Genomic DNA, 13640 nt, shown 5'->3' with positions numbered 1-13640 from the left:
GCCTTTTTCTCCCTCAAGCACATCAGGCTTGCTCCCTGCATAGGAGTTTTGCACTGGCTGTTCCTCTGTCCATGGCGCCTGTCATCTCATCATTTAAGTCTCCACTCAAATGTCTTTTCCTCAGAGAGATTTTTGCCTTACCACTGTCTTTAAAATTACTCTCCCACATATACAGTGTCACCTTTTTCCTATTTTCATAGCAGCACTTACAATATCTGAATTGATCTTAATTCTTTTAATGTTTGTTTCTCTATAAGTATTTACTTAATAACTGTTGCTGGATGGATGGTTGCTGACTATTGAATATTGGCTAGTATAGTGGTTAAGGATACAGGCTTTGAAATCAGATTCCTGGGTTCATATCCCAGCCCCACTCTTTAGTTGTATGAAGTTAGGCAAGTCACTTAACAATTCTCTGCCTCAGTTTCTTCATCTGTAAAATAGAAATAATACCTCCCTCATAGGATTGTTATCGGAATTAAATAGAATAATGTGTATGTCTCTTAAAACAATTCATAACACCTAAGAACGCAAACCATGTTATTTGTTTTTTTATTTATTACACTTAAGTTTTTGTAGCAACAAATATTACTATTATTATAATATTGAATGAATGGCATACCCAGAATACTCTTTGGAAAGTCATGTTTCCAGGCCCTCCTCCAGGCCACCTGGGTCAGAATATCTGAGAAAAGCGCCTATGAATCTTTAAAAAAAAAAATATATATATATATATATATTTAGGGAGTCTGATAAATATCCAACCTTGGGAACTATGACAGTAGCCTTTTAGCATCACTATTTAGGATCAACCTGGACAGTTGTGTCTGTGTGACATCATCAGTGACATCATGACACTGCAGTGACACCATGCAGTAATTTGTAATTTTGCTGAGATGTAAAGTGAGAGCAAGTCATCCTGATAAATGGACCTAGAAGACCTTTACCACTCTCCCTAACATCCCCATTACAGTGCAGCCTCATTCTCTTCCCTGTATCTCTGTTGGCAAGCAGTAAAACTTAGAGTGACTCTAATTTTATTTCTGCTTGGAAAATCATCTCAAAAAGAAAACTAACCAAGAAATATGGGGATACCAGGAAAGATTTTTTTTTTTTTAAAGTAGTGATTCTACCTTAAGCTGTCTGTAAGAAAAAAAAAAAAATCATGAAGCCGTTTTTTTGTTTTTTGTTTTTTGTTTTTGGCAGGTGCACCAACCAATGCAAAAACTGCACGTTATCAAGGAAATTACATGCTATTGCTATAAGTTCGGGTTTATAAGTTCAGCTATTAACGAAGCTTTTGTGAATCTCATGAAAGAGATTGTGTAAGACATAATTTCTGCCTTCCTAGAGCTGGAAAGACAGAACCACCGTACACAAAACAGCAAGTGAAATTAAAGCGAATAATAAATGATAGACAGCCAGTGCTGTTTATTTCAGAAAAGAAAGTGAAAATATCAGCTAGAAGGGTTCACTGAAACAGTAGTGGCTAGTGATGACAAACAACAAATCTTCTTTAGTTGCAGGACCAGCTCTGCCCCCTAATTATAAAAGCAGTAGTTCAGATTCATCAGACAGCGATGAAGACAGTAGTTCTTTGTACGAAGAAGGAAATCAAGAATCTGAAGAAGATGACACTGGTCCAACTGCAAGGTCAGTCATTTAATTAAATTAAATGATAGACCAAACTTCAGAGCTAGTATAAGTTGGCTGGAACAGATAACTAATAAGGGGATATCAAATTTCCATTTATACAGCACAGGGAGAAATCATTTTGTATGGCATTTCATCCTGAACTATACCTTTTACAAAGAAATTTATTCTAGTAGGCTGCAGCTATAGAGATACCTAGAATTTCAATATATATATTATTTTCCCCGAAAAAAGGGCCCAACCCGGCAAAAAAGACGGGGAAGAAGCAGCATCATCGCGCACCACAGCAGCCGCCGCCCAACAACAACAAACCATCCCACCACAGCAGCCTCAGAAGAAGCGACCACAACACACGCCCACAAAAAATTTGTATATTTTGTAGAGTTTTTTGGTATTTTTTGTAGAGATGGGGTTTCATCATGTTGCTCAGGCTGGTCTCAAACTCCTGGACTCAAGTGATCTGCCTGCCTCAGCCTCACAGTGCTGGGATTATAAGCATGAGCCACCACACCAGCCAATAAAATTCTTACATAAAGGATTTTTCTTAAGATGTCATTGAAGTGATGAAGTAGGCACATAAACCATAGAATTTCTTCTTAAAATTATATATGCGGTATATGTTTTCTTTAAATAAACTAATGATTTCTTCTTTTTCTTTTTTTTTTTTTTTAAGACGAAGTCTCGCTCTGTAGCCCAGACTGGAATCCGGTGGCATGATCTCGGCTCACTGTAGCCTCTGTCCTAAGTTCAAGTGATTCTCCTGTCTCAGCCTTCCAAGTAGCTGGACCTACAGGCGTGTGCCACCATACCTGGCTAATTTTTGTATTTTTTAGTAGAGACAGAGTTTCACCATGTTGGCCAGGCTGGTCTTGAACTCCTGACCCCAAGTGATCTGCCCACCTCGGCCTCCCAAGGTGCTGGGATTACAGGCGTGAGCCATCGCACCCAGCTGAATGATTTTCTTCTAATCTAGCCTTACCACTATGGGTCTATGTAAATGAGATGTCAAATCTTTGTTTATTATTGAGTAACAAGCTTTTTTTTAATTCATTTTAAATATTATCAGGTGGAAATAGCAACTTAAACCCCTTCCTTAAATGAGAATAAAAGTCACAGTCATAAACTTTTTACTTAGAAACATCTGACCAATAGACTTTGAAACTTCATTGAGGGAAATCTTTAATACCACAGAAAATATAGAATAGTGATATATTACTGCTGTAAAGAAATAACCAATCTGTATTTTAGGCCAAAAATAAATTCCAGGAAAAGACTAGTTACGAACTGTTGTCATAGGCCGGGTGCAGTGGCTCACACCTGTAATCCCAGCACTTTGGAAGGCCAACGTGCGCAGCTCACTTGAGGTCAGGAGTTTGAGACCAGCCTGGCCAACATGGTGAAACCCCGTCTCTACTAAAAAGATACAAAAATTAACTGGGTGTGGTGGCACTTGCCTGTAATCCCAGCTACCTGGGAGGCTGAGGCAGGAGAATTGCCTGGACCTAGGAGTGGGAGGTTCCAGTGAGCCAATATCACGCCACTGCACTCCAGCCTGGCCAACAGGGCAAGAGTTCCTCTCAAAAAATAAAAAAATAAAAAAAGAACTATCATAGTATCCAGTTTTTATTTGGCAAGATTAATTTATTGTTGCAGTGTTTATACAACTAGATTTAATGCTTTTATTAAAAAATTAAAGTGTGTTTTTGTGAAAAAAATTTTGATATATATGCATAAAGTTATACTACTGTGTTTTCAGAAAACAGAGGAAAAACCAGGATAAGGATGATGATGATGATGATGATGATGATGGGTTTTTTGGACCAGCCCTTCCTCCTGGATTTAAAAAGCAGGATGATTCTCCTCCAAGGTGATAATGTGTAATATTTTAGGCTAGTCTTTCTTTAAATATTTTAACTAAGGAATCTTTAATGAATTAAAGAATTGTCTGAAATTATGTTTTAACTGAAATATTTATATAACATTTTGAAATGGGTCATTCATAGGGAAAAGAAGTTGTTTCCTATAATAAAAATAATTATTTACATGTTTATGACACTTTCATAGTTTACAGAAAACTTCCACATCTGTTATTTGATATTCACAAAAGTGTTTTGTGGTAAACAGGGTGGATCATCCCTCTCCCCACTTTATAAACAGATAAGGTCACACACACATAGTAGCAGACCTGGGGCTAGAATCTTGATGTTCTGACTTTTAATTCAATTGTTTTCTTAACTGTTTATCAGTAGAAGAAACAAATCCCCATGTGCCATATTAGACAATTGAACTAACTTCTCTGAATCTCAAATTTGTCATCTGTAAGCTAGGATAACAGCATGTACTTTACAGAATTGTTTTGATGATTGAGGTTTCATAGTTGTATACCTAGACTTTGTGTGTATGTGTGTGTGTGTGTTTAATTTATATGGAGCCTGGCACAGAGTAAGTATAGAGTAAATATTTATTCCTGTCTTCTTCCCAGAATTGTAAAATTTTTAAATGCCAAATATAAGATTGCACGTTAAATTGTTTATACTTCATAATACTGTATACCAATATGCAAGAACAAGCAGAAAAGGCTGTTTATTTTATATTCAAAGTTTATAATCACATTTGGCAGCTCCTAACTTCCATTAACTTTGGTTGTTTTAGATATACAGAGATAGGCAGTCTACAGACCCCAAACTAAAAATGATTTTTACATTTTTGAGAGTAGCTAAAAAAACGACAGCAGATATGCAGAGAGCCACATATGGCTTTCAAAGCCTAAGAGTTACTATCTAGCCCTTTATAGAAAGTTTGCTGACCCCTAGGATGTAACATTTCTTTTAAGAAAACACATTACTTAAATGTATAGCAATTTTTTTTCTTGAGAGTATTATTTTGGCAATAATAAAATATATGTGTAAAATAAACAGCTGGCATTATATATTGGAGTTATAAACCTTTTATAGTATCATAACATGCCGTGGTTATATTCCTTTACTGTGTTTTAAGATTTTATATACTGGTAATTTTATTACCACCAATCCCCTGAGGCCAGAAAGTTAAGTTTTAATTGCATTTGTAGATTGCTAAAAATTGTACTCAGAAAAAATCTATGCTGTACTCATAGCTTATAAATGATACCTAATTTTATCTTTTTAACAGTGCCAAACTTCCCTGTCTTTCATAAGCAAATTGTTCTGCTCAAAGAAGTTTCGTGAATCAAGACAAGAGATTATTAAATGGTCAGGATGAGAGCCCAGAGTTTCTGACTGTCAGTACTGTTTTTTCCCCTGCCAGGATGCCTGTCTGTGGGGTTCTAATAGAACATGGTGCAACCTGGAAATTTTAGCTTAGGACTTCATTACCATCTGGATTGGTAACACTGGCACAGTGACAACTATGGAAAAAACATTGGTACAAAAGCAAGGATGAAGTATCTTAAAAGTATGAAAGAGGGTATTTTTTTATTTTTTATTTTTATCTTTTTAATTTTTTCCTTCATAAAGTAAGGCTGTCTCTTTTTAAGACCCAGTATTCAGGCAAGTCTCTCTTTTGTAGTGATGACAGTTGCCTCATTATGTGGCAATAGGGCAGCTGGAAAGAAAATGCACTTTGACATCAAGTAGACCAGGGTTTGAACTCTAGTTCAGCCACTTACTAATTTTGTTAATCTTAGATATGATTTTGCTCATCTTAAAAGTGGAGTGACTTACACTGACCAGGATTGTTTTAAGGAAACCAATGCACTGCTTGAAATGTGGTTAGCACAGTACCTTTTGCCCTTTCTATGCGTCTTAATGAACTAGCTGCATTCTTCTACAGTTCCACATCATCACTGTATTATCAAGTGAGAACAATGTATAGATTTTTAATACTGCCATGTTATATAGACCACAGATTGCTGGCATTGTCTGCACATGCTATATATGTCCTTAGAAGAACTCGATTTCTACTTTGGTAGTTCTGACCATAATTATGCCCCTAAGGTATCTTTCACTGGATAGTGAATCTCAAAACTGAAGGAAAGCCAAGGCACAAAATAAAAAAAGACCATCACAGATTTTAGTACAATTTTTTTAAAACATTGCCATTTTTATTTAATATAGTTCTTTTTAGGAAGTGTGCATATGCCAGTGTCACAAAGATTGAGAATTACTGGCTTAGTCTCTAATTATTGACTAACAAGTAGAAAATTCAAATATGAAAATTAGGTTTTTAAAAGACATCTAGCAGAAAGATACTAGGTAATACTAGTAAAAATAAAGTTAAATAAAATTCTTATTTTCAACATTTGTTGCTATCTGGCTTTATTATTTTTGTGAACTTTTATTCTGAAAACTGCTTTTTAAAGTCAGGGAGAATGATAAAAGTACATTTTATTTTTCAGGCCCATAATAGGTCCTGCGCTGCCACCTGGTTTCATTAAATCTACACAGAAAAGTGACAAGGGCAGAGATGATCCAGGACAACAGGTATCCTCATCCCATTTCAACTCTAAGGTTTGGAAAGTTTTCATTGAAAGAATGAGATGTATTGTAACAAACTCCAAACTTTATGCATGCAGTTACTACAATCGCTGGACTCAACTGTAATGTAAGACTCAGTTATATTCAGATTAATTTAAGATTGTAACATAAGTAGATGAAATAAAAAGCTGTTCACAAACCTGAGATTCTGTTAGGAAAATAACAGGGTTGATGGGGTGTTACCTATTCATGCTGCTTATCTTTGAAGGGGGGCTTTAAAGTGTTAGAAGGATGGAACATGAAGAAAAGTTTAAGAAATGATTGTGATGTGGGCTGGAGGAGAGAAGGTTGAAGAGCTTTTTAACAATGGTCTTTACCTTGAAATTTACTTTCTCCTAACCAAGCTCTAGTACCTGTGTATTAAAAAATGCACTGGTGGATAAGTAATTTTAGGAAAAGATAGAACAAATGACTTTGGAGTAAAGTATAAAGGCTGTTTCTCTCCTTAACAAGAGTTGAGATTTGTAGAGTACTTTATAATTTGTAATGCATTTTCCCTATATGTGGACCTTATTTTATCTTCTCCACAGTTTCATGAAATAGACATTATCTGCACCTTACAAATGCTAAAGACCAAAAAAATTGGGTACCTTACCCAAGATTACACAATTTTTACTGATCAAATCCATGGCACAAACTCAGTTCTTATGACTTTAAATCACTTGTTCAGTCTGTTATACTGCAGTGCCTTCCTATATATGAATTCATATATTCCAGAGACTCCTGTTTATCTCCACTAAGAATTCAACAGTTACACTGAGGTTGTTACCCAAAGGATGTATAATGCAGTGGTTAAAATTATTAATTTCAGAGTCATTTACTTATTCTTTCAACAAATGCTTGTAGAACACCTGCAGTGTGGCAGGCACATAGTCACAGAAGTGAATCTGTCAACAAATTAGTTTGTTCCTATCTTCATAAGACATCCAGGACTCAGCCACTTCTGCTCCCACCCTGGTCCAAGTGACCATCAAATTTCACCCCTTTTATTGGTCTTCATGCTTTATGTAGCCATTTCTCCTCTACTACCCCTTCTCAACACAAAAGTTGAAGGGGTCCAGATGAAACAAAGGCAGATCGAAATCAGATAATGTCACTAACACTCAAAACCGCCAAATTACTCCTCCTCTCCCTAAGTCAAAGCCAAAGTCCTTTTAGGGTCCTATACAGTCTGGCCTCCATTAGTACTCTGATTTTATCTTTTGCTTTGATGTGACCACACTGGGCTCCTTGCTGTTCCTCCTCAAATACAGCAGGCCAGCTCCTACTCCTGAGCCTTCATGCCTGCTGTCCAAGCCTACGCAAAATGGTCTTCCCCTACATATTTATGTGGCTGACCTCCTAGACCTTCAGTTTTTTGCTGGAATATTATCTTTCCAATAAATCATCTCTGGCCTCCAAATTAAAATATGCTAACCTCCTCTTCCCTTCTTTAATTTTCCCCATAGTATTTATTGCCACCAAAGAAACCATTGATTTTACTGCTTCTTTTTGTTTATTGTTGGCCTCTTTCCACTAGAATGTGGCTCCATAAGAACAGAGATTTTTTTTTTTTATCTTATCACCAGTGCCTTATATATAGTAGATATTCAGAAGTATTTGTTGAATGAACGAATGAATAAATCAAACACAGTGCCTGCCCTTATCACACCTACAAGGTAGTGGGGAATACATACATCAGTTTCTAACATTGTGAATTATTCAAAAGATGAGACAAAATATAAATGGAACCATGATGGGGGAATCTAATCTGAAAATGAGAAAGAGTCTTTTTCAGCCAGGCGCAGTGGTTCATGCCTGTAATCCCAGCACTTTGGGAAGCCAAGGCGGGTGGATTGCTTGAGCTCAGGAGTTCAAGACCACCTGGGGCGACATAGCAAAACCGCATCTCTACCAAAAATAAAAAAAATTAGCAAGGCACGGTGGCACATGCCTGTGGTGCCAGCTACCTGGGAGCTGAGGTGGAGGATGGCTTGAATCCAGGAGGTAGAGGTTGCAGTGAGCTGAGATCATGCCACTGCACTCCAGCCTGGGTGACAGAGCGAGACCCTGTCTCAAAAAGAAAAAAATAAGGTCTTTATCTGAGTGAATGTCTACTAACCTGAAGTTTGACTAATTGGAGCTAGCTCAGCAAAGAAGGCAGGGAACATTGTTCCAGAGAGAGCAGATGGCTTAAGGCAAAAGAGAGTGTGAAGAGGATGAAAGTTAGGGTTAAAGAAGTTCAATATGGTTAGAACGGAGAGTGCAGGGAGAATGGTGAGAGAGAAGGTGAGGAAAGTAGGTAAGAGCTGTTCGAAGCTTTGCATTGAGCCTAGCTTGGGTATGCTTAGCTTCATGATCAGTAACATGCAGGTCATTACACTTACCTCATAGGGTTGTTACAAGGATTAAATCAGAGTAGTAGTTGTATTAGTCCATTTTCACACTGCTAATAAAGACATGCCCAAGACTGGGTAATCTATAAAGAAAAAGGTTTAATTGACTCACAGTTTAGCATGGCTGGGGAGGCCTCAGGAAACCTACAGTCATGGCGGAAGGGGAAGCAAACATGTCCGTCTTCACGTGGCAGCACCAAGGAGAAGAATGAGTGCCCAGCGAAGGGGGAAGCCCCTGATGAAACCATCAGATCTTGTGAGAACAAACTCACTCTCATAAGAACAGGATGGGGGAAACCACCCCATGATTCAATGATCTCCACCTGGTCCCTCCCATGGCACCTGGGGATTATGGGAACTGCAATTCAAGATGAGATTTGGGTGGGGACACAGCCAAACCATCAGTAGGTATTCAACTTAAAGTAGCTCTCATTATTACCATTGTTCTTATTGCCTCCACTATGGATGCCATGAGCATAACTGAAGAATTTAGGCTAAGTGTGAGGAATCCTTTCTAACAAGGGTGTTGAAGAAAAAATTACCAGAGGAAGGACTTCCAGCCATATGGAAGACTGAGATGACATCGTCAGGCTAGGCTTTCCCCGCCATGAACACAAAGGAGTGCTAGGGGAAGAAAGAAAATAACAACCAGTTTAAAACACAGCAAAGCTCAAAAGGAAGAAAGGAAAATCCACACATACTAACAACATTGAGGGAATTCAAAGCCAGACACAGGTTTACACAGCAGGGAACCACAGTCATTTTAGAGAACCCAGTCATAAACCCCAGAGAATCTGGGAACAGGAGCCTTGGCTTCTGGCTCACTCAGCCAGAGGAGATTGAATTGAGCCCCCTACATAAAGCCTGCAGCCTCAAAGTTCTGCTGTGTCTGTAAAAGGAGGACAAGGGGACTAGAGGACTAGAGAAATGTAACCCACTGTCCCTAGGAAGGTGGCAAGGAAATTTGCTTCTGCCTAGAGCCTTGTCATACTATCTGTAACCTACTTTCAGATGGTTCTGAATAAAAGCGCGTGTGTGTCTATTTCATGGGGAGAGGGACAGAAAACAAACCAAAAAGAATGAATGTGTTAAAATGACATGTGCCACTCAGTTGGTAAATCTGAGTGAGGACATATTGGTCTTTATTGTACTCATCTTAGCACTTTTTTATAGGTTCAAAATTTTTCGAAATAAAAAATTGGGGAAAAAATTTTCAAAGGAGTAGCATAATTCAGCATTATTCGCCCTTGGAATTTTGTCCTAACCTACCTAGCTAGCAAATGCATAGTTTACATCATTTCCTAGGTGGTACACATTCTACATTCCCTAGCTTCTTTTGATGGAAGGCGAGGGTCAGGCTGAGAGAGATTACACTGTAGGTCCATGTGTGAAATACTCTCGCTCTGATTGTTTGACTTATAATTTCCCTTTAATTGAACCTTTTTCAAAAGACCTTTCTTTTTCAGTTTTGAGATTTTCGTTTCTCAAAGATAGGCTTCTCTTAGCCTCATTCCCGGCATATACCCCCAAATTAAGACATAATAATACTAATGTTTGACATTTCTTGAGCACTTACCACAAGCCAGACACTGCAACAGCAGTATAAACCTAACTTAATCCAAACAACAATCCAGGGAGGTAGTGTATCAACTGAATGCCTTCAGCTACAAATAACAGAAAATCCAACTCAAAATGGAACTTTATCTTAACCTACTTAGTTAGCAAATGGGTTAATTTACTTGGTGATATATGTTCTGTATTCTCAAAATAAGGAAAATATGTTTCATACATAATAAGAGGTCAAGAGGCAAGATGATTCCAAGCTTGATTAATTCATTTGCCTCATGATATCATCCAAGGCTCCAGTTTTTCTACCTTCCTGCTCTATAAGAGAATTAACAGTATGTTAATTCCGCCCTCATCGTACCAAGAAGCCTGCCAAAGTTCTAAGACTTAGGCTGACTGCCTTCATCATACTAAGAAGCCTGCCAAAGTTCTAAGACTTACAAGCAGCTAGCAGTTTCCAGACACAGAAGAGAAATGGTCCTTTCCCTGTGCCTCTTTTGTAGAGGAAGGAAAACCTCTACCAGTTTCCCATAGACCTTTTGTGTTTATTTCCCAAGAATTGTGTCATGTGTCCATGCCTAAACCAGTCAGCTGAGCAAGAAGAAGACGACCAAAGTGACTGCTTTGTAATATTTTGTAAACACATCCATGCAATAGTTATACTTTTTTTTGTGACTGGCCTAGAATTATCAATATTTTTCCCCAGGTGTTAGAGAAGGTCCCAGTTCCCTGAGAAGGGTGTGGCTTTAAAGAGGATAAACAAAATGCAGGGTTCTCTTGGCAATAGTTATTGGTAGAAGCTGTTATAATTCTCTTGTCAAAGACGAGAAAACCAGGGCTTAGAAAGGTTAAATAACATGCCTGAAGTCACAGGGCTAGTACAATGGCAAATGAGGCCTTCAACAAAATCAGCCCAAAGTATAAATCAATAGGGTACCTAATTTCTATCGTAATTCTGGATAAAATGTGCAACATTTTTTTATTTAAAGAAATATCCAGGACACCAAAATAATTTAATACCCATAGATAGGAATTGGGCATATTATTCTGTTTCTGATTTTCAGTTTAGTGTGTTTGGCCTAATTTTCTGTTTGCTTCTCCATCTCTGCTTTTATTTACCCCTGAACATAAGTGATACTTATTTCTAAAAATTGCAGGCATCATCCTACCAGGACATGCTGAAATTCCACCTTTATGAAACCATGTCATATTAAGATGGAAGTGAGACTATCATTAGCTTATTCCACTAATACTGTATTGGTGCCATGACTCTTAGAGTTAGTGTTTTGTTCTGTTTTCATGTCTCATAGTTTTAAAATTTCATTATAGCTTTTATATCTGAACATTTTGCATCACCAAATATTTATATCTGTAGTGGGTTATAAATATGTTTAACATAATGTCTGTAACATCAGAAAGCTTACTATTGTAGATATAAGCTAGAAACACTTAAAGCTAAATCACTAACAGTTGAGATAAAATGATAGAGGGATCGCTGTTATATACATAGAAAAAATACTGACCTTGATCTTGGAATATTTGATTCTTAGATAATAGTTTTATAAAATCAGACAAGTTGTTTATTCTAATTACACTCTAAGCCTAAGTCTCCTACCAAAAAAAAAAAAAAAAAGAAACCAGAAATAGTGCCATTTTACAGTTTTGTTACAAGGATCTAATGAGGTATATGCCAAAATCCATAGTTATTAAGAATGTGTTTGTGTGTGTGTGTGTTAGAGTAAGCCACAACACAGTATATAATTGTCTACTTATTGTACTATGTTGAGAAGAGCTCTAAGTCTACATCTATGTCCTTCAGGAAGAGAGTGAGGTCTGTCATGGACACAGGAAGAGAGGTGGGAGGTGGGAGAGAGTCTGCATGCCATGGATTTGTCATCTCTGTGCTAGGCCCTTGAGGAAGGTGAGGAAAAAGTTCCCATGGTTCAGTGTTGAGCCAGCAATACATTGTTTACTTTTTAATTTTTTATGGATAATAAGTTTCAGTTAAATGCAGGTAATTTAGAATTATTTTTTATACCTGTAGCTCTGCTCTTGGTTTAAAGATAATGTCTTGTTTTAAAAGGAAACAGACAGCAGTGAAGATGAGGATATTATTGGACCAATGCCTGCAAAAGGACCAGTTAACTATAACATAACGACAGAGTTTGAAAAAAGGGCTGAGAGAATGAAAGAAAAACTGACCAAAGGAGATGATGTAAGTTTTAGAAACACTTTAAGAAATACACTAAATAGATTAAAAATCTAAATTTTAGAAATAAACACTAAACCATTTAACTTTTAATATATTTTGTTTTTAGGTATAACATTTTTGTTTAATTTAGGAGTTAGAACCCAGAAACTCTAAAAGAAAAGTAACAAATTGGATGAAAGTCTTTGTAACGTATGTGACAAACATATGTGACAAAAACATAAGTAACTTTAAAACTTCAATTGCATGACATAGTTGCTTGTACATACGTATGTACTCATCTTATACACGATACATACTTTCCATGCTACATTTTTTTTTCTGTTAAAGGATTCATCTAAACCCATCGTAAGAGAGTCATGGATGACTGAACTTCCTCCAGAAATGAAAGACTTTGGTCTTGGGCCAAGGACTTTTAAGAGAAGAGCTGATGACACATCTGGAGATCGATCAATCTGGACAGATACTCCAGCTGATAGGGAAAGGAAAGCTAAGGTGAGAGGCTTTGTTTGTTTGTTAATGTATTTCTGTTCATGTTGGCTGGATTTTGAAAAGATACAATGCAAAATTATTTAAGGGTACTATTTTTTAAAATTATGATTCCAAAAGGATAATACAGATTTTCCTCTGGAACAAGATTATGAGGAAGGAAAGTGACACCAGTTGCTTGCTGTTTACTTACTATTTCCCAATAAACGGTCTCATTTAAACCTCAGGAAAACTCGGAGACATAGGTATAATGACCTTATTTTATAGACGGAGAAACTGTCCTCTATGAGGTCAACGTTTCTAGGGTCACAAAGCTAGTAAGTGATGAAAAACAATCTCATTTTAGACCTGGTCAAAAAGACCAGATTCCCTGGTCTTTTTACACCATACTATCTTTATGATCATATATCTTTTAAAATATTTTAGAAAAAAAAAAAAATGCTGCAGAGTAACCAAGCAAATTAAATGGTGCCTAGAGGACCTCTCTCAAAATGACCGTATCTCAGGTGTACTACACTTCATGTTACTGTCAAGATAGACAAGAACCACTATCATTAATACATTAAGTTATCCAAAAAATACCAGCTGGCCGCAGTGGCTCATGCCTGTAATCCCAGCACTTTCCGAGGCCAAGGAGGGCGAATCACCTGAAGTCAGGAGTTCGAGACCAGCCTGGTCAACATGGTGAAACCCTGTCTCTACTAAAAATAAAAAAATTAGCTGGGCATGGTGGCATGCACCTATAATCCCAGCTACTTGGGAAGCCGAGGCAGGAGAATCAGTTGAACCCAGTAGGCGGAGGCTGCAGTGAGCCAAGATTGTGCCACTGCACTC

General features: G+C 37.3%; 1 protein-coding gene across 2 annotated transcripts in view; it reads left to right on the top strand.

The window, feature by feature from the left end:
- GPALPP1 (GPALPP motifs containing 1) overlaps positions 1-13640 on the top strand; it is a 54940-nt gene that overhangs the window by 23750 nt on the left and 17550 nt on the right. For both annotated transcript variants that reach the window (XM_011974609.1, XM_011974610.1), the window contains exons 2-6: positions 1521-1653; positions 3410-3520; positions 6029-6113; positions 12192-12323; positions 12648-12812. In XM_011974609.1, coding sequence (XP_011829999.1) covers positions 1521-1653; positions 3410-3520; positions 6029-6113; positions 12192-12323; positions 12648-12812 — 626 coding nt within the window. The remainder of the gene's footprint in view (positions 1-1520; positions 1654-3409; positions 3521-6028; positions 6114-12191; positions 12324-12647; positions 12813-13640) is intronic.

Source organism: Mandrillus leucophaeus, unplaced genomic scaffold (assembly GCF_000951045.1).
Source record: "Mandrillus leucophaeus isolate KB7577 unplaced genomic scaffold, Mleu.le_1.0 Scaffold147, whole genome shotgun sequence".
Taxonomy (NCBI): domain Eukaryota; kingdom Metazoa; phylum Chordata; class Mammalia; order Primates; family Cercopithecidae; genus Mandrillus; species Mandrillus leucophaeus.
Note: the sequence above shows the minus strand (reverse complement) of the source record. Positions and strands in the feature narration are given on the sequence as shown.